This window comes from Simochromis diagramma, unplaced genomic scaffold (genome assembly GCF_900408965.1).
Source record: "Simochromis diagramma unplaced genomic scaffold, fSimDia1.1 OVJJ01000602.1, whole genome shotgun sequence".
In the NCBI taxonomy this organism is placed as follows: Eukaryota; Metazoa; Chordata; class Actinopteri; order Cichliformes; family Cichlidae; genus Simochromis; species Simochromis diagramma.
The window spans coordinates 5,608,967-5,629,883 of record NW_024387040.1 but is presented as its reverse complement, the minus strand read 5'-3'; the positions used below and the strand labels follow the sequence as shown (position 1 = coordinate 5,629,883).

The following is a 20,917-nucleotide window of genomic DNA, read 5'->3' as shown; positions in this document are numbered from 1 at the left end:
GCAAGGCTGAGATTTGTCAAGTTACACAAGAACTGCACTGAATATCAGTGGCCACAGGTCTTATGGAGAGATGAATCCAAATTTGAAGTTTTTGGTTCAAATAATTCTCTTAACTGTTTACTGAAACATATTCCAACTAGAAAGTGCATTTTCTGAAGAAACTGCAGTGTGAATGCTGAAATCTGAATGTATGCACTGAAATGAAATAATTAATGAATATTAAGCTAAAAATGTTGAATGAGTTGGAAAATACAGACTTTTTAACCTGAAAACCAAAGTGCAGAACTTTTGAAAGCTGATGTTCACACAGAAGAAGTTGGAAAATAGCTGAAAATGTTTAAAATGTAAATTAGAAAAATGAATATTAAAAGTTCATATTCTTTAAATCACTGAATGATTATGTCATGGTCGTGAGTCTGCCGACTCAGTGTTTTGTGTTTCTTTATGCTTTTGTTTATTCTGATTATGTATTCCATTATGATTTGCCATTTATTAGGTTTCTGTTCTGTGCCTGCCCTGGTCCCACTTCCGTGTTCCCTCTGTCTGTCTATGGCGTCACACTGTCTGCTTCTGAATCTGTCTGTTTAGTTTAGTGTCTTGTCTGGTTCCCCGTGTCTGAGTTTCCTGTTTTATTCTGAAGGTCCCCGTCTCATGTGAGTGTGTTCAATTTACGTTTCCCCTGTCCCGTCAGCTCTGATTTCTCCCAGGTGTGTTGCCCTCCTGTCTCTCATCCCCTGATTACTGGTGTGTGTATTTAAGCCCTGTGTGTTCTCCTGCCTGTTGGTCTGTGTTCCACGGTGTCCTGTTCCTCGTCTGCTTCTGCTGGAGCTGCACAACAGTTTTTCCATTCAAAGGCTTTATGATTTTTCCTATAATGGTGGGCCGGTCTCTAGTCAAAATGCCCGGGCCGATTTTTTTGTCCCAAACCAGCCCTGTATGCAGCTCATCTGCAGTCTGGTGTTGCAGTCTGGTAGTGATGGCCAAATGAAGCTTTCTAAAGCACTGAGGCTTGTATTGAAAAACGGTTCATTACTCGAAGCTTTTCAACACAGTCCTGTTTGGTGACATCTGGTGGCCAAAAATACAAAGAGCAGCTTGAATCCACAAAATAAAACCAACTGCTTCATTACGATTGCCTACTCTACAGAGTGGAGTTTTGTATGATATTGGGCCGCTGTTGTGTTGCTTTGAACGTGTATTTTTTGGTGGTTAAAAAAATGTGTTTTATTTGTTTAATAAATAGTTTTGACCAGTAAACTCTCCTTGTTTAAACATGCACCATTGTGTGGTCTTCCTTTGCTTGTGACTTCTTGATGTTAGTAAATACAATAATTGAAAAATACCACGTTACATATAATATATACATATAATAATGTACAACACATTATGGAGTATGCTTCTGCTCTGAGGTCCTGCCTCCATGCACTTATGCAATTAATCGCTAGACAGGTGTATTTAAAAATAATATTATATTAGGGAAATTTTCCCAGACATATTTTTGACCTGGGGGTAGAATTGATTGTGAAATGGAAAGGAAAAATGCTTATGAAATTGCAAATTAAAAACACGATGCATTTAAGGTAACCCTTTTTCATTTTTATTTAAAAAGAGAATTTGTTCTAATGTGCGATGGCCGAACCTGTTCCTTTTCGTGGAGATCATTTATCCTGCCTTAAGGAAAATCCCTTCACATGGCACAGAGGAGGCTGGAGTGCAGAGAAACTGGTAGAGATGCAGTTTTACAGTCTACCTGGGCCCCACCAACTATCAGCTAAAGAGAATAAATAAATTCAATTGCTGCACATTTGGCAGACTAACATTTTCAGATTAATTAAACAATAAAATATATATTTTTACAACATTACATGTAAAGAGTCAAGTGGAAGTTTTTCTAAAGTTATTTAATGATATTTATATTATGGAAGCAGATTTTTGACATTTTACCTTTTTCCCGTTTTCAGATATAATAAACACGCACAAAACAAAAGTAAACGGCCAGAACACAAAGCTGGAAAACCCACCCGATTGACAAAAATCAACTCAAAATTCTCCCACACAACAGAACCTCCTCTATTCCTCGCTGGCTCCAAATCTCTCAGTGGAATGATCAGTGGTTCGCTATCTGTCACCATCAAAACACTCCACAAATCCCGTGAATGATTCGCTTCCTTATAAACCATTGAATCAGATACCGAAGCAGTTAGGTTCTAAATGAAGCTTCGGACGTCCCCCGATCACGTGACTCTGCCCAAACGACTCAAGCTTCGACACAGTGCTTCTGAAGCAGTGTGTTGATTTTTTTTGACACACGCACCGGAGCTTCAGCTTCAAGCGGGCCATCACTACAGTCTGGTGTTGCAGTCTCATGAAAGAATAAAGTTACGTTGAACCCAAGCACACCATTGTTTTCCTTGTGACATTACCAATAAGTTTGATGTGTCACATGGCCCTCTTCTTATTGATGAAACAAAAGTTGTATCCAAGATGGCCAACTTCTAAATGGCCACTATGGTCACCACCCATCTTTAGGAATTTGCCCCCTCACATATACTAATGTGCCACAAACAGGACTTTAATATCACCAACCATTCCCATTTTATTACGGTGTATCCATATAAATGGCCCACCCTGTACATAGCACAACTTTTAATTCAAATCTGGTCACAAATACCTTAGCAAATGAAATACTGTTTTGTTTGTTTGTTTGTTTTAAATTACACCCTTTGAAATGATATTAAAAGAACTCAAAATCAGGTTATCAGACCTTCATGATTAATTCTGTTACATCGTCCAAAACTGACCAAGTTTATACAGCTATGCGACATAAATTACACTTTAAATACACTCTGTTCACATATGGGTCCCACATACACAGTCACACTCGTTTCACTCCTCTTTGATAAGTAAGCAGACTTGAACCACATTAATATACAAAGTCTGCAAATTGCAGAGTTTTTAATTTTTGTAAAACATTCCAGAAATAGGTCTTCCAAAAAACAAACAAAAAAAAAAAAAAAAAAAAAAAACCCACACACAAACATGAAAGGACCATTTTTCTGCTGTGATTTGAATAATCGGCTATATTTTTTTCCACCCACCTCGTATTTAACTGATTCCCTTTGCCTTCCATTATCTGTAGTTGGTTATTATATGTAAACAAGGAAAGCTTTCCCCTCATGAAGAGGCAAGTTATTAATGGATTACATTGAGAGGACAGGCTGTAGGCACTGATGCTTTCACTGGTTCATTGTCCCATTAGAAGTACTCAATACTGTCATTCTGAGTCTTGGGGTGCTGCAGATCAGTCAGCTCAAGCGTTCCTCCATAAGCCGGGAGTTTCTCATAAACACGGAGGTGAACATATTCGTTTCCTCCCACATAGACCTGCAAGGAAAGTTAAAGGAGATGCTTGATGTGCACATAGAAGTAATCCTGATCATTTTATTTTATCAATGTAAGCCACAGCTGTGGGCCAAACAACATGCATGGAAAAGGAGAATCCACATCTTCATATATAGAGTGCCTGATTGTTGTAGTGTTCACAAACAGAACATTTGTTGAGCTCTGTTCATGGCTGACAGAGTTTATGAAGTAAATATGTGCTTATGCTTCTTTATTTAAGCCCTAGTGCACAGGTGTTGAACTTCAGGCCTCGAGGGTCTAAATTACCTCCTCAACATGTCCTGAAGTTCTCCAGAAGCCTGGTAATGAACTAATCATTTGATTCAGGTATGTTGAAACAGGGTGATATCTAAAACCTGCAGGACACCAGCCCTCGAGGCCTGGAGTTCGACACCCCCGCCCATAGTGTGCGTTGTGTGTGACAAGCGATCATTCACAAGAACTGGAAAAACCGGAAATGCTCGTCCTGTGCCACACCAGGAGTGTGAGGTGCACTTTGTGTGGAATTTGTGAAATTTGTGTGGAAACAATGATTGAAAGCCTCAGCTATGAAGCTAGAAAATCAATAACAGTTAAAGGTTTGCACACACCTTCTTTTAAAATCACTACATATGTGAAGAGATAGTAACTGAAAAACCCCCACTGATCATTGCTTTAGTTTTCACCTGACAGATCACATTATCAATCAATGCTCTTTTTAATTATATTTTATTGCATGCAAGACCTCAGAGCTTTGCAGTGTTGCCACTGCTCACTGCTTGCATTACAAACATTACCTTAATGAAGTAGTTGGTCCCAGCTACCACCTGTGTTTTGTAGTTCTTTGCAGTGAAAACCTCGAAGTTTCTCCCGGTTTTCTGCTCTGCGAGAGGCTTCATCTGAATAACAATGACAGCAAAATCAATATGAATGACAGGCCCTGTGTGTGAGTGTAAAAATCTCCCGTTTCTACTCACTGCATCACAGATCTTCTGAACTGCTTCATCAGCCTGCTCCACCTCGGTCAGCCCTCCGCACATTTCCACTTCGACAACATTTTGTTGGTAAAAAATGACCAAAAAGCTAATAAACACACGCCAATTCACAAGACTCTGCATTGTGGACCAGCGCAGAGGAAGATGGGTGTTTGTTGGTACAGTATTTGTAAACGATCATGTAAAAAACCAAATAACACAACAGCCAGTCATATGACTTCGCATTTTGAACCGTACCATCAGCTCAAGAACAAGGGGGGTGGTAAAAATCAAAAACAAAACAAGCACACTTAGACTAGCACAAGAAAATAATAACTTTTGCCCACATTTTTACCGCATGTGTGGGTTTGTCGGAGCGTATGACAAAATACTCTTGAGTCTGCCGGGAAGTGAAAATACAGGGTGTGAGCTGTGATTGAAATATTGGAAAGGATCACACATGAATCACAGCCTGAGTACTGCTTTTAGCTCTTCCTTTCCGGTTATCCTACTTCTGATACCTGAACCTCAGCCTTTCCAAATCTCCAAAAATTTTATTTATTTAATACAATTATACCTACTGAGCTTAAGGAGATAGAAACAAAGTATTGATTCTAATGAGCTAGTATCGATCAGATACCAATACTAGAGTTGGTATTGATCCAACTACCTCTAGTGCACAGGTGTCAAACTCCAGGCCTTAAGGGCCGGTGTCCTGCAGGTTTTTGATGTGTCCTTGATCCATCACAGCTGATTTAAACGGCTGAATTACCTCCTCAACATGTCTTGACGTTCTCCAGAAGCCTGGTAATGAACTATTCATTTGTTTCAGGTGTGTTGATCCAGGATGATATTTAAATCTTTAAATATTTAAATGTCGAAGGAGCGCGCTCAGTATTTTTCGGCAGCAGAGCAAGAACTCTTGATTGAGGGATTTCAGGAGTTTCAGAGTTTAATTAAAACGCAAGGGAACACTGCAAAGGCTGCAAAAGCAAGGAGAGAGGGCTGGCAGAAAGTTGCTGACAAATTAAACTCGTAAGTAATTTAATAATAACAATAATAATGGAGTGGATTGATATAGCGCTTTTCAAGGCACCCAAAGCGCATGACAATGCCACCATTCAGTCACTCTCACATTCACACACTGGTGGAGGCAGCTACAGTTGTAGCCACAGCTGCCCTGGGGCAGACTGACAGAAGCCAGGCTGCCATATCGCGCCATCGGCCCCTCTGGCCAACACCAGTAGGCGGTAGGGTAGATTTATTATATTACACTATATTATCCAATAATATATTACATTATATTAAATTATGTTATATTATATCCCCTTTCACATTAGAGCCACAACAGGACCCACTAGAACATGGGAACAAGTAAAAGTGAAATATAAGAATATTCTACAGAATGGTAATATTTATCACTTATATTGCTTTTAGTCTCTTGGAAAGAGACCCTGAAATAAGCTGTTAGTTTGTTCATAACAGCAACCAAGAAAAGGGCAGAGCAAAAAAAAAGACAGGTGGTGGTCCTGCACCCCCTCGTCAACAAGTTGGTTAAGTAAATAATACCCTCACGGGAAAATCGATATCTCTATGAGCACACTGTCGCGCTGAGCTAAAGGATCCTGTCTATCCCGCAATATACGCTGAATTTCGAAAACTCTCCTTATCAATCTTGCACCTTCCGCAATGGGTGGCTGGCGTAAACGGACAGGACATGGCGGCGACAGACTTCCCAAATCCACCTTCGCTTTTATAGCCGTGGTCTCTCATCTTGATTACACGAAGTAATTTACAATTACTACTCTGAAATATGAATTACATCTGTAATAATCACATACATGTAATAGAATGTTAATAGTACATTTCCCTTTTTTAGGAAATGACCTGTATGTATCTGTGTGACATCAATAAAAGGATCAAGTGCTGCATTATCTTTAGTTACATTGATGTTATTTATTTATGGTGAAACAGTGGTGGAATAGCGCTGTTGCTTTCGTATAAATGAAGCGGACATACCTGCGTGGCCGCGATCTAATCCTGTTTACATAAAGTAAACCTGCTCCCGAGCAGGTTTACGCTTACGGATCTGTTGCTACGACAGCAAGTCCCGGATGAGCTTCGGGGAACCGAACGATCCAGGATCACGCGAAATCGTCAACAATCAAATCCAGCTAACTTACTTAGCGAGGTACGAAGAACGGGCCCCAGCCCTGGAGGCCTGGAGTTTGACACCCCTGCTCTAGTGTACACGCCTCTCTGTGGTTTAGATATTATTTTATTACTATTATTTGTCGTTTAAGGCTGTAGAGATTAGATTTTACTGTTCCCTAGTTGTTGTTGTTGTTTTGTTTAGTTTTTTTCTGGGGGGGAATCTTCTCTTCACATGCTTTTAAGTGAGTTTCAGGGTGCTCTGCTTAATTATTACTCTTTTCTAGTTAACATTTGGAGCTGGAAATGGTAGATGCAAAAAAAAAAAAAAAAGATTTTAATGACTGCAAACAGCATCAAAATTAAAAAAAAAAAAAAGGGAGATGAAAATACAGCCACAAAGTGATACAAACTAAAGGAAAAAAATGCAGTATAGACAAACAGCTGAAAATGATGTGTTGAAGGTTGCAATAAGGCCACTATAAGATGGTCAACTAGATTAAATAGTTAATATATTTAAATAAATAAAGGAAGGCTGAATGATCCGGTCAAAGCATGGTGGAGATGTACAAACGATCAAGATGTGTAGAAGACATAACAAGGACATCTGCTGGACAAGTGGGACTAATTCAAGATTACAAAGAAATTCAGCTGTGGCTGACGTCTTAATACTGATTATCTTCTGTATGGACGACCATGTCCATCAATGTAAAACACAATAAATTAGAGAGATTAATAGCCTGAATAATTCTTTAATGTTTGGTTAGATTCTGTATATGCTGCACAAATATGTCTCTAAAAATAGGATAACATGTGTTGGACTTTTGGGAGTCTTCCCTCACACACACATACACACAGAGATAATTCAGACAAGAGTACTGTTAACCTTACAGTTATTATAGATGAAGCTCTGGACAAATATGAAAATCAAAAAAAATCATCAGAAGCTGCAATAATGGTAAAAACAGAAGTTAATAACTAGCAAGAAATCAACAATCACAATCATTTAGTTTTTTGCAGAATTTAACTTTTAATGCTTCAAATGATGAACTCCAGTTGTTAGATATTTTAGTATTATGGGAGCATTTACTGGGTACTTTTTTTGATGATATTAGACAGAAGATTCTGTGACTCAACAAGGCTCTTTATGTTAACCGTCATTTTCTCTTGCTTTGTCAACTCAAGATTTTATGGTGTGAAAGTAGATACTACAACATTACACTACACTGCTGATGTAGGGGGGCGCCACCTAAAATCTTGCCTAGGGCGCCAGATTGGTTAGGGCCGTTTCTGCTTTTACTTATCACTCCCTTGCAGAAGATGTTTATGTGAAGACTATCTGGGTTGTGTCAGAACTCACGGATGTAGGAGACCTCTGTATAAGATTTATAGGCCTTGATAGTGCATCTTACTGCAATCGTAGAACAAAGGATTCTAACTGTCTTAACGGACCTGTCAAAGGTATGTTGAGATATGATTGTAGAAGGCGTCTTTCAGAGCTGGGGGACCTTCCTTATATGGTTTTAACTTGAAACTTGTTGACACACGAACTTTCTGCCTATAAATACTGCCCCACAAAAGAATAAAACTTTGAGTTGATTTTGGGAAAGCAACCTGAACAGTCTCTGTATCATTTTGTTCTCCTAACTGCTCCCGACGTCGTAACTAACCCGCTGACGGCATATCTGAGTGCTACTTGAGAATATATTGCTGAGTGTTACTTAGTAATTTTGAATCTTATAGGGTAAAGACAAAACTCTGCTTATAGACGCCCACGCCTCGGGGAAACCCGATCCACGGACCAGACCCGGGACGGAGTTTCTTTCAATTTTGGTGTCAGAAGTGGGATACGCTTACGAAGGTAAATACATGTCTTTTTTTTTATTTATAAGACTGTGTTATACCTTTCTCAGTGACCCACTTACTAAGTAAATTAAAACAGAAAGACACAGGAAGTTGCCTGTTGTTTTGAAAACGCATGCTAAAAAAGCGAGAAGTTGCTCGTTAAGTGAGAAGCTGCTCACCAAAAACAAAAGAAAAGATAAAATTGCTAGCAATAAATTGAAAGTAACCTCAGCTGTGCCACAGCAAAAATACTAACATAAATCCTTCAAGCGTGTAAACCCCTCTGGAAATCACTGAACATGGGTCAGAATAATTCAAAGACCTCAGACAGGTCCGATGAAAAATCGATATTAACTGTAAAACCGAAAAAAATATATATATAAAGTCACAAATAACGGCTCAGTACGACTCCCACTTCCGGTTACGTGTAACCCACGTCCGCAAATCGGTGAAGACTTCCATGATTACGTATCCAGAACATGTGGAAGTGCTTACGTGACTGATTTTGTCTACAACTTAAGAACTGTAAGTTTAATGCATTCTAATTTATTTCCGGAGCCCTATCCCAAACGATTATCGCCAGAAAACAGGTCAGTAGAAATGTTGAATACCAGGCACATGCAGAGGGGAGGGGGGGGGGGGCTAGAGGGGCTTGAGCACCCGCCCCTTTCCTGATGGGTGCCCAAGGTGCCCTTTTGTTGAGGCAACTTTTTTAAAAAAAATTATTTTTTTTTAATGTGTGTGTGCGTGCGGAGTCCTGTTTGTGCCCCTCAACAATAATATTTAACTATTAATCACAGTTTTGCTAAATAAAAGGATCTGGCTTGCATCAGTCACATGCTCACATTTAACCAATGATCGCCCTTGACGGCAGAACGCGCTGGTTACGAGCCGGGAACGAGCTCACAAAGAGCACGCGCACTTTTTCCGGTCCGGAGCTGTAGGAGAAACACAAGTTAACTCAGAGACACAGACTGATGCGACAAAACCAGTAAGTAGGTGTACAGCGTACACTGTAGTGTGTAGCACACAGGAGTATTGGCTTATTACGTACACGTTGGTAAACTGTCTTGTTGCAACTGACGAACTGAAACAAACGAGCGTGCTGTGTGTGCAACAGCGCGACAAACATTACCTGTCCTTTTATTAACTGCACAAGTAGTGCTGGTCATAGCTGCTGGCTACCTGTGTAAGGCTGTCATGGGTCTGTAGCTCTGTCACCGTTTTAGGGAACATATTTAGCTTTAAAGCAAGTTACAGGGCTTTTCCTGCCTTTCTGGAGGGATTATATTTTACTAAAAAACGATCTAATATGCATTATTATAATTATAATATATTAAAAACACACGCTGTATTTTAAAGAACATACATTAAGAAGCAGATTATATTAGATTTATATTTTAAATAAGACAAAATTTGGATTTTACAGCAGTAAAATTATTGTATCTCTACAGTTTAAAAATGTAATAAGCTTTGCCCCTGCACAGAGTGGATAGTGAAACAAATGGAATCATCATAATGACATTATTTCATATTTATTACTTTTTTCCCCTCATTGCTTTATTATTGTAGCTCTAGTAATAAATAATAATGTAAGGATTCTGGATCAGCACCATGATGCCCATAGTATATACAGTATTCTGAAGAAGGTCTAAAGTGTTACTGTGTGTGCGTGCATGTGTGTGTTTTATTTATATGGATTTTTAAAAAAAATATTACTCATGATATAACATTGTCCAGACATGCCTGGTAAGGACATGAGGAGGAAACAGTAGGAGCTGTGTGAGGCTACTAAAGGCAGTGCTATAACATTTTTCTGTCATTTTATTATAGATTAAGTGCAAGAGTTGTTAGGTGTGGATAATTAGATTATAGTTTATTGCAATAGCAAGTTGTGCCTTGTTCTCAGATAGACAGCAAGTGGAGAGTGATATATGAAATGATGGGATGGAAGGAAGAAGAGAAGCAAAGAGTGATTCACAGGCAGAGCCTAAATTATTTCTCACAGTTTTTTGTTGCCTTATGGTTCCAAGCGCTGTCACCAATCTTTGCATTTTGTTATTATCTCATGACATTTAATCAGCTACCATCTCTCCTATGGACTTTTTAATGTCTACAGTCTCAGATCAACACAGCCCTGCCCTCCAGCACCATCAGCAGCAACCCCTCAACAGCAACATTGTACCCATCAGGTAAAGCATCGGCTATGTTTGCTTTGCCTTGTTGCCCATATTAGATTCTTGATGGATGTGTGTTGTTGTTACTCAGCCTGGTTCAATGTGCCCCTTTTTAACTTTGAGCACCCGCCCCTTTAAACCTCTCTGCACAGCCCTGTTGAATACCATTTGCGATAAGAAAAGTAGTCTGCTTAAAAAGTCCTGTAGAAAATATATGATGGAATGCCGCGACGTGATACATCGAATGTTACCACTATGGAAAAAGGGACCGGAACCAGGTGTAGATGCTTTAACATCAAATAAAGCTAGTGCAGGCTCTAGCATAGAACATAAATCTACCACAGGAAAAGCTAGTCTTGCATGCCCAGTCGTTCAGCCTACGGCCCCACCGCCTTACGAAGATGAGACCGAATTAATAGTTGCTGCAGCAGCTGCACGCACACAACGTCAGCATTCTGATCCAACCAGCTTAAAAGAAAGTGACGAAAAACCGATCGCTAATTCTGATCTTGTTCAAAGACTTTTGCAGGCTATACAGCTACCATCGGCCGTTGCAGTCGTTAAAACGAAAGGACACAGTACAGCTGACACAGACGAAGCAGCAGGTAATGCTCTTGCAGACGTGACTGCCAAGGCTGCAGCTGCGTCACAGCTCCCACCTCCACAGGAAGTATTATCTGTGCCCCTACAGCTGCCACTTGTTACACTCTCAGACTATTTAGAAACAAATGTTGATTTAAAATTTATACAAGAGCAGGCCTCTGCATCTGATTACACCTATTGGGAGGATAATGACTGTACCTTAGATGACAGAGATGGCCTATACAAAAATTTTGAGGGTTTGATTGCCCTCCCATCTTCCCTACTGCCAGTCCTTGTCCGACATTTTCACGGTGTGAGTCATGTCGGACAAAGAGGGGTAATAAGGGCAATAAAATCAAGATTTGTAATTGAGAAAACATCACATGCAGTAAAAAGCATATTAGCAACCTGTCTAACATGTGCACGAACTAATGTAGGGAGACCAAAAGCAAAACATCAGCATTTACCACAACCAGATTTTCCATTTCATACATTACAAATTGATTTTACACATATGCCAGCACAAGGAAGCATCAAGTACTTACTGGTAATAGTGGATCAATTTAGTAAATGGGTAGAAGCTTATCCAACATCAAAAGAAACTGCAGAAGTAGTCTGTCAAAAGTTGTGCAATGAAATAATACCCAGATTCGGAATGCCTCACCAAATTAACAGTGATAGAGGACCTTCATTCACATCAGAAGTAATTCAAAAGTGTGCTAAAACTCTAGGAATAGACTGGAAATATCATGTGCCATACCACCCTCAGAGTTCAGGAGTTGTAGAAAGAATGAATAGGACCATAAAAAATCGCCTGACTAAAGCAATGATAGAAACAGGAATGACCTGGGTCAAACTACTTCCTCAAGTCCTCTGCGAGATTAGAATGACTCCATCCGCAGCAACCAAATTATCTCCATTTGAAATAATCATGGGAAGACCATTTCCAACACCATGGTCAGCCTCCAGAGGGGCACCGCTATTGGAAGGGGATGTAGACACTGCATTGTCCGACTATGTTCACAATCTGGTAGAAACACTGAATAATAACTATCAGAAACTCTCTCAGCCTCTCCCTTCTACAGATCCAACCCATCCGTGGAAAACAGGAGACGCGGTGTTGGTGAAGTCGCTAAAACCAAGGGCACCCGGGGAGGCCGCGTGTTCCAGCCCACAGACTGTACTTGCAGTGACGAGAACCAGCATCCTTACAGACGGACAACCGCAGTGGATACACGCCAGCAGGGTTAAGAGCAGCCCCACTGAACCATCTCAGGCGTCGGATCAAGCAGACGACGACTCAGGCGAGCCAGCGCCCGGAGCCAATATACATACACACACGCAATCACTGATTAACACACAACGCCTGAAAGAGCCAAGACTCAGAGAGCTCTTTGATCCTCCACATGAACAACAACAAGGTACTCGAACATCCAGCAGGAACAGAAAGCCGAGAGTACCACATGATGTCTAATCTGATAAAGCTAGACTCATTCCATCCTGATAATGGAGAAAATGAAATGCCCATTGTCATCACACGACGCTTATTCGATGTCTCTCGAACCTGGGACCAGGCCAGGAGACGACTGAAGAACTGTGTTTTTTCTTATATATTTAGGTTATTTATCATATCTATCGCATTAACTTTAGGATTTTTCTTTGCTATTTTGTATTGTAGACTGCAACCATGTTCACATTTTTGCAGGTCGTATTTTGCTGACAATACCTCATGCTCCATTTGGCAAGACACCCACCTAGTACGCTCCTCACGTTCCCTAAAATCAGTAAATAGCAACACAGATGCCACTAATAAACCATTTTATGCACCCCCTAGAGCAGGAGTTAACTCCTGGTATGAAAATGCCAGAACAGCCGCTCGTGATTTAGGAACCAGTAACTGTTATGTCTGTTCAAAGGGTAATCCAGATCAGATAATAGTAGGATACCCCATATCCGGTTTCCCCCTCACTGAGGGACTAGAGAAAATCGGCGGAGATAATGCTCTCCTCAAAGACACTTTACAGTTGACTCTGAGCCCTCTCGACTGCCTACTTAGACACACACACACACCAACTAACCCTGAGACTCCATTAGGCGAATTATTGAAGTTGTCTAATGACACCGCAGGGACCTGCGCCCCAATGAAACGCCCCAAGAATAGGTTAAAACCCTCACTGCCCCTAGGACAGATCCCTTTCCATTTTAATACTAGCATGATATGTCTGCGCAGACTAAAGTTAACTGGCCCAGACACCCACATAGATTATACAAAGGATAACTATACATTCTTCTCTGACTCCCCAGGTGCACGCTGCAATGAGACATGGCTAGCTGTCTCTGTGGCTGAAGTTTTATCATATCTGGAGGAACACACACACAGTTCAAGTTCGAGCGGAGAATCGATCATTGTTCCCCCAGAGGGTGTATTATATGACACTGACTGGGGGAAGTTAGTTAAATCACACATGGTCACGCGCCTAACTAGAGCAATCCCTAACGGTTATTGGTTGTGCAACAATACTCTTAGATTAGCCTTACCTGTTAATTGGACCGGTACCTGTGGTCTAGTAACTTTAGCCCAAGAACTACTAATACAACAAACCTCAGATCTGCCTGTATCCAGCAGACGTACAAAACGCTCCGCTTACTCACATGACGTTTACATAGATGCTATAGGAGTTCCACGCGGGATACCAAATGAATTAAAGGCACAAGGAGAAACCTCTGCAGGGTTTGCCTCAATATTACCGTGGGTGCAGATAAACAAAAATGTAGCCTGGATTAATTATGTTTATTACCATCAGCAAAAACATACTAATCTGACCAATATGGCCCTTACAGCCCTAGGAGAACAGATGTCTGCTACCTCTTTAATGACCATGCAAAATAGAATGGTCTTAGATATGCTGTTAGCTGAGAAAGGAGGTGTCTGCGCTATGTTTGGAGATGTATGCTGTACCTTCATTCCCAATAATACTGCCCCTAATGGTTCATTCACACAAGCTATGAATAAACTTAAAACATTGCAGATAGAACTGAGAACCAATGCAGGTCATGGTCAGTGGCTAGACAAGTGGTTACAGGACATGTTTGGAAGATGGAAGGAGCTAATTGTAGCCTTTGTAACAGTATGTATTATTTTGTTTTTGATGGTTATTGTCTGTTGTTCGATGCCATATATATGCTCAATGATGACCCGTATAGCTACTAGTACAGCTGCCTCAACGTATTTGAAATTGACAAAAACTGAACCAAATGATGTGCCAGATGTCGCCAATGATGATCCTGATGTACATATTGAGCATTAGGTTGTGAATTACTCCGTTATCCAAGAAGGGAATGAAGTTTTTTTTTGTTTTTGTTTTTTTTCTTAGAATTTTGATATCAAGCTTGCTCGGAGGACAAGTTACATTTTCCTTTAGATTATGTTATTACATTTTGCCTTTATATTGTGTTATTATTGTGTGATAATAAAGAAGGGAACTGTTAGATATTTTAGTATTATGGGAGCATTTACTGGGTACTTTTTTTGATGATATTAGACAGAAGATTCTGTGACTCAACAAGGCTCTTTATGTTAACCGTCATTTTCTCTTGCTTTGTCAACTCAAGATTTTATGGTGTGAAAGTAGATACTAAGGTTGGAGGGAAAACACCAACAAATCACTCTTTTACTTATCACTCCCTTGCAGAAGATGTTTATGTGAAGACCATCTGGGTTGTGTCAGAACTCACGGATGTAGGAGACCTCTGTATAAGATTTATAGGCCTTGAGAGTGCATCTTACTGAGAATATATTGCTGAGTGTTACTTAAGAATAATTTTGAATCTTATAGGGTAAAGACAAAACTCTGCTTATAGACGCCCACGCCTCAGGGAAACCCGATCCACGGACCAGACCCGGGACGGAGTTTCTTTCACCAGTCAATTCAATTGCAATTCAATTCAATTTTATTTATATAGCGCCAAATCACAACAAAAGTCGCCTCAAGGCGCTTCATAGATACAGAGAAAAACCCAACAATCATATGACCCCCTATGAGCAAGCACTTTGGCGACAGTGGGAAGGAAAAACTCCCTTTTAACAGGAAGAAACCTCCGGCAGAACCAGGCTCAGGGAGGGGTGGCCATCTGCTGCGACCGGTTGGGGTGAGAGAAGGAAGACAGGATAAAGACATGCTGTGGAAGAGAGACAGAGGTTAATAACAGATATGATTCAATGCAGAGAGGTCTATTAATACATAGTGAGTGAGAAAGGTGACTGGAAAGGAAAAACTCAATGCATCATGGGAATCCCCCGGCAGCCTACGTCTATTGCAGCATAACTAAGGGAGGATTCAGGGTCACCTGGTCCAGCCCTAACTATATGCTTTAGCAAAAAGGAAAGTTTTAAGCCTAATCTTAAAAGTAGAGATAGTGTCTGTCTCCCGAATCCAAACTGGAAGCTGGTTCCACAGAAGAGGGGCCTGAAAACTGAAGGCTCTCCCTCCCATTCTACTTTTAAGTACTCTAGGAACAACAAGTAGGCCTGCAGAGCGAGAGCGAAGCGCTCTAATAGGGTGATATGGTACTACAAGGCCATTGAGATAAGATGGGGCCTGATTATTTAAGACCTTGTATGTGAGGAGCAGGATTTTGAATTCAATTCTGGATTTAACAGGAAGCCAATGAAGGGAAGCCAAAACAGGAGAAATATGCTCTCTCTTTCTAGTCCCTGTCAGGACTCTTGCTGCAGCATTTTGGATTAGTTGAAGGCTTTTCAGTGAGTTTTTTGGACATCCTGATAATAATGAATTACAGTAGTCCAGCCTGGAAGTAATAAATGCATGAACTAGTTTTTCAGCGTCACTCTGAGACAGGATATTTCTAATTTTAGAGATGTTGCGCAAATGGAAGAAAGCAGTCTTACATATTTGTTTAATATGTGCATTGAAGGACATATCCTGGTCAAAAATGACTCCAAGGTTCCTCACCGCGTTACTGGAGGCCAAGGTAATGCCATCCAGAGTAAGAATCTGGTTAGATACCATATTTCTAAGTCAGTGCTGTATGTCTAGAAATAACGATTTTTTAAAATATATTGATTATAACTTTAACTTTTGAAGGAGCATTATTGCAGTTTTTTCTTTCAGGATAATAAAACAGCACATGTCATGAGGCAGCAGCTTGGAGGCAGAGAGCAGCTGAAATACAAAGTGTGACCTCATTAAAAAGGTTGGATGGGATCTTTGTCATGATGGTCTTCCACACCAGTAACTACGGCTTCTCCTCCATAACATGGAAGCTTCTTCCAGACCCGCAGATGAAGGTAGCTGGATCCTCCCACATGTACCTGCAGTCAAATCAGAGGAAACTTGTACTTGATGAACACTGAAGATCTTCAATCTGCTCAACAGCTCATCTGGATCTCACAAGTAACTCAGTCCACAAACACTTTCTTTATTTTCTTCCATTAATAATCACTATCATGTCTGATGTCACAGTTACCTTGATGTCATAGTTGATTCCTTGCACCACTTGACTCTTGTACTGAACAGCTTTGAACACGGCATATGCTTCATTTCTTTTTTCCTCTACTTGACACTTAACCTGTGTATGGACAAAATAAAAGTAAAACATGACGTAAAATGCAGAGCACAGAGTTGATGTGTCTGTTTAATATGTGAGTCTGAATGTTGTGAAGAAGCTCACCTCATCACAGATTGTCTGAATTTCCTCATCAGCGTCTTTCACCTTCGAGAATCCTCCACATTTTATGGCATCCATTGTGAAAGTCCGCTGAAATAAACAGAGGAGACAGTTTTCTTGTTGTATGTGTCTAAAACATACTGGTGCCAGTCCAAGTACATATACTGGGTAAGTGACCTGGAAACTTACTGGAAGGTGACTCTAACGCATGATAGGAGGAGCAACATGTGACACGACAGCCCCTAAATGTTTGCTTAGAATGTCTTCTTGAAATATCTACTTGTGTAATTGTGTCTTAAATTATCTGTGTCTTTAAAACAGATAAACCTTTGCTTTTATATTAACATTTTTTTAGACGACTAAAAAGGACAATAACTAAAACGTGTTTGTCGTAGTCCTGTCAGTCTGTAGTCTGTGATAAATGTCTTATAAAAATAATTTATGTGCCACGGCTGTGGCTGTCAAAAAATAAATACATTGAACTTTGCAAATTCTTCTTTAAGCTGACTGTCCAGAGATAAGCTATCAAACCTGAGATAGATCAATATGCCAGATCTGTAAGTCAAAAAAGTGTGTGACTGAGGAAACTTACAGTTTTGCAAAATACCCCAAAAACATGTTTTCAAGAAAATTCTAAAAGCAAACTTGAGTCTATTTAAACCTGTTTAGAGCAGATGATTTACTTTATTTTTACAAACATATAAACTTCATAGATAAAGTAAGGAAACTTATATTTGAGCAATCATTTCTTTGCTGTCACACTTGGCAATAAATCTTATGCTATTGGAAAGTTTGTTTATTTTCCCTTAAATGGGGTCATGTTTGTAAGGAGAATGTATTCCTGCGTTGAGCAGCAGAGGTGAGAATGTGGATTATGCCCATAAAAAATTGCCAGATCTTCTCTGCCAAAGCCAAATAGCTTATTCTGCTATTGACTCTTGTTTTGAGCTTCAGGTACCTCAGGTACTACCAATCCAGTGCCTGATTGGTGCCCACTTAGTACCTCTGTGAGCATGAACCCTGGTGCAGCGATCATATGCTCCAAGCATGCTACATTTAACTGATGTGGATAGGGCCTGTGCTATAGGGCAACTTCAAACTTGACACCAGAGGAACATGACACCACAAGAAGACCGTTTCCACACACTGTCTGCATTTAGAAACCGTAAGCAGTCAGCTACAGATTTGCAGTCAAAGTTTGCAGGATGATTTTGCCAATGGTGCTCTGTCCAGACAATCCATCAGGCCCATAAGCACTGACGTCAGCGACATGTGCACTAAGCATGACCCTGAGGAGAAATTTCATGTTTAGCAATGAATGCAGACTCTGCATTCAGCAGCAGGACTGTAGGATCAAAGTCTAGAAAAGACACAGACGCTATGCTGATTGATGCATTGATAAGACAGCTTTTGCAGAGTTTGTGCCTTTGCAGAAAGATATCGAGATTCTATCATGTAACAACTGGGAACACGGGAAGCTTGAGAAGTACCAAGGGCTCAGAGAAGATGTGGAGGGTGAAGGTAACAGTGGTCCCAGTGGTAATCGGAGCACTAGGTGCAGTGACTCCCAAGCTAGGCGAGTGGCACCAGGAAATCCTGGAACAACATCCGAGATCTCTGTCTTGAACAGCAGGATACTGCACAGGACCCTCAAGATCCCAGGCCTCTGGTGGAGGATCTGAGCTGGAAGGATAGACAGTCTGCAGGGGTGAGAGGGGAATTTTAAAATAATACATTAATTGATTAATAGATTATACAGTTTATATAATTTATATCTTCATTTATCTAATCTACACACACACACGCACAGTTACTTTAGCCTTCCCCACTGCTCTGCCACCAACTTACCGTAAGGTTGACAGCTGCAACTATTCTGGTGCACGCAGCACTATGGAGGTAATTACATTATACACACGCAGCACTGAGGCCGTCCAAAGAGCAGCGACTTCATCCAAAATGCTGCACATGTCACAATGCTTTCACATTTACAAGATAACTGCAAAACAATTATTAAATAAATACAAGATGCAGTTGCGTTCATAGTCAACATCACCAGAACTCTTACCATCAATAACACACACTGCAGCAATCAATATACTTACAGGTATCTGAACACACACTGGCAGTCCTGGACTTTCCTCACCACCAGCCTATATCTGACATTTCCCACTTCAGTGTGCAGCTCTCTTATTTCAGCCATGGGGTGCCCAGCATTCCCAGGCTTAATGACTGACGGAGTGGAGCCGTCAGGGCGCACGCACTCAGAGCATGACTCATGACCAAAACATATTATATCCAGTAAGTAAGATCAACTCAGTTTATAGTGTCATTTACTGCTTATATCATTAAACTGATGTTCAAATTTGCTAATAAAATAATGCTGACAACCTACTGAGCACCTTTCATGTGTACTTTCAGTTATCTCCTAAAGCTGGAAAAGTAGATTTCAATCAATAAAAGACTCTCTGACTGAACTGTGCTTTATTTTAGGTCACCTTCAGATATACGTTCAAAAAGGATAACATGCTAAATGAAATATAACTCTCCAAATGATGCTATAATTGACTCTTGCACACGGGACGTGGGGAAGAAAAGTATTTAAACTTCAGTCTCACATGGTTGTTGCTACAAGAACGTAAAATATGATTTTGTGAATTTGAAAACACAAAGCATTGTGTGCTAAAATCCTTCAATTCAGAGCCTGGAGACATGCTTACAGCATTTCTCTCTCATATCCTTTGCAGCTCTCTTTTTTAGCTCATTATTTTCTCACCTTTTTTACTTTTCTGGTTATTGCACCCTCTCAGATGTGACTACAGGGAAGCTCTCTGTCCATATCTCTTCCTGCTGTACTGCCCTCTGATGACTTCTTTGCTCTTCTCTCAATCTTTTCTATCTTTTCTTCACATCTTTCAAACCTACATAACTTTTTCACACCTCCTGATATAAAACTCCATTGTTTTTTTTGTTCTATATAAATCTCTGCTTTTTCACCTCCTCTGCTATAGTCCATCCTTTCTCCCTTTTACCAGGATAAGAAACTGATTCTTAATACTTAATTTTGGATGAATTGTTTTCCTAAACGCTGCCAAAATCCAGGTTTTACTGATAAATCTTTGCTTGGTGAAGGGACTTTAAATGTTTTCTTCTCTCTGCTGCTTTTCTTTTTATACTGATCGTATTTATTTTATCCTGCAGTCAAGTCAGGCGTGCATGCTGTTTGTGAGGCAAAGCAGAGGGAAAGGCGGGATTACCAATGCACAAGAGGCTGATTAGACAATGAGACCCAGGAGGGCGCAAAAGTAAAGATGAAAGCAAAACTTAACCAAACCAAACTTTTTCCACCACTTGGTGAGTAGTTGGCATCAGTGTTGGTCAAGTTACTTGAAAAAAGTAATCAGTAACTAATTACTATGAATGTGAAACGAGCTTAGATTATAGGACTCACATGTTTTCATTTCTAGTCTTTAAAACCTGTCTCTACCCGTATTAATTCCTTCTGGTATACAAGTATGTATATTATGCACACACACAAACACACATGCTGCTATTACCCATTTCTTGTTTTTATACCTAAGATGAATTATTGTTGAATGAAGACATTTTTCAAACACATGTAAAATGAGGCCAATTGTGTTTATTGGGTAAAGGAAAAGGTAGAAGGGGGAAAAGGGGGGATAGAAAGAAGGAAAGAGAGAGGAGAGAAAACCCCAACAATCCCCTCTGAGCAAGCACCAGGCGACAGTGGATAGGAAAAACTCCTTTTAAAGTGAAAGAAACCTAAAGGAGAAACCTATGGCAGAACCAGGCTCAGGAGGGGGCAGTCAACTGGTGTTGATGTTTTTTGCTTTTCATGCTTCAAATAAAAAAATTACGATAATTTTCCTTTTTTGTGTCATACCGAATACTAATAAACCATATACTACATGTGCATTTTAAAAACTCACATCAATTCGCTGATGGTGTATGATATTAAAAAGGAAAGGAAGGCTGCTTTTTGATAAGGTATGCTGCAAATGCTTATCTTATCAGCTCAGTGTGGGATCACCACAGTCATAGTTGGGATATATTGTGTACAGCAAATATATCCCAACTATATCCCAACAAATCAAACAAAGC

At 40.1% G+C, this 20,917-nt stretch overlaps 3 protein-coding genes across 5 annotated transcripts; 1 reads left to right on the top strand and 2 right to left on the bottom strand.

Moving 5' to 3' along the window:
* Positions 1-3,090: 3,090 nt before the first annotated feature.
* LOC120741379 (cystatin-B-like) lies at positions 3,091-5,079 on the bottom strand. Its single transcript, XM_040044245.1, has 3 exons — positions 4,359-5,079; positions 4,179-4,280; positions 3,091-3,384 (listed from the first exon to the last, which is right to left on the bottom strand). Exons 1-3 carry the CDS (start codon positions 4,497-4,499, stop codon positions 3,256-3,258), a joined length of 372 nt encoding a protein of 123 aa, XP_039900179.1. The 5' UTR covers positions 4,500-5,079; the 3' UTR covers positions 3,091-3,255.
* A 5,431-nt stretch (positions 5,080-10,510) lies between these two features.
* Positions 10,511-14,892, top strand: LOC120741376. Of its 2 annotated transcripts, XM_040044242.1 has the most exons (4): positions 10,511-10,543; positions 11,058-11,133; positions 12,180-13,391; positions 13,455-14,892. In XM_040044242.1, the coding sequence occupies exons 3-4, from the start codon at positions 12,517-12,519 to the stop codon at positions 14,416-14,418; spliced, it is 1,839 nt and encodes a 612-aa protein (XP_039900176.1). In that variant the 5' UTR covers positions 10,511-10,543; positions 11,058-11,133; positions 12,180-12,516; the 3' UTR covers positions 14,419-14,892. The 2 variants fall into 2 exon arrangements, with proteins under 2 accessions (XP_039900176.1, XP_039900175.1); XM_040044241.1 differs by having other exon boundaries at positions 12,180-14,892.
* Positions 14,893-15,243: 351 nt separating this feature from the next.
* On the bottom strand, positions 15,244-20,544 carry LOC120741377 (cystatin-B-like). 2 transcript variants are annotated; one of them, XM_040044244.1, is made up of 5 exons: positions 18,289-20,544; positions 16,802-16,888; positions 16,598-16,699; positions 16,313-16,442; positions 15,244-15,289 (listed from the first exon to the last, which is right to left on the bottom strand). In XM_040044244.1, exons 1-4 carry the CDS (start codon positions 18,532-18,534, stop codon positions 16,317-16,319), a joined length of 561 nt encoding a protein of 186 aa, XP_039900178.1. In that variant the 5' UTR covers positions 18,535-20,544; the 3' UTR covers positions 15,244-15,289; positions 16,313-16,316. The 2 variants fall into 2 exon arrangements, with proteins under 2 accessions (XP_039900178.1, XP_039900177.1); XM_040044243.1 differs by lacking the exon at positions 15,244-15,289 and having other exon boundaries at positions 16,119-16,442.
* Between the last annotated feature and the right edge of the window lie 373 nt (positions 20,545-20,917).

What these genes read in the sequence shown, in the direction of transcription:
- LOC120741379 (XM_040044245.1), bottom strand. Translation starts at nt 4,499, where the DNA reads ATGCAGAGTCTTGTGAATTGGCGTGTGTTTATTAGCTTTTTGGTCATT. An exon ending in TTCAGAAGATCTGTGATGCA is followed by an intron (nt 4,281 to 4,358) that starts GTGAGTAGAAAC and finishes ATTGTTATTCAG; the next exon opens with ATGAAGCCTCTCGCAGAGCA. An exon ending in GGACCAACTACTTCATTAAG is followed by an intron (nt 3,385 to 4,178) that starts GTAATGTTTGTA and finishes CTTTCCTTGCAG; the next exon opens with GTCTATGTGGGAGGAAACGA.
- LOC120741376 (XM_040044241.1), top strand. Translation starts at nt 12,517, where the DNA reads ATGAACAACAACAAGGTACTCGAACATCCAGCAGGAACAGAAAGCCGA.
- LOC120741377 (XM_040044244.1), bottom strand. Translation starts at nt 18,534, where the DNA reads ATGTATTATTTTAAAATTCCCCTCTCACCCCTGCAGACTGTCTATCCT. An exon ending in ACATCTTCTCTGAGCCCTTG is followed by an intron (nt 16,889 to 18,288) that starts GTACTTCTCAAG and finishes TGTTTATTTCAG; the next exon opens with CGGACTTTCACAATGGATGC. An exon ending in TTCAGACAATCTGTGATGAG is followed by an intron (nt 16,700 to 16,801) that starts GTGAGCTTCTTC and finishes GTCCATACACAG; the next exon opens with GTTAAGTGTCAAGTAGAGGA.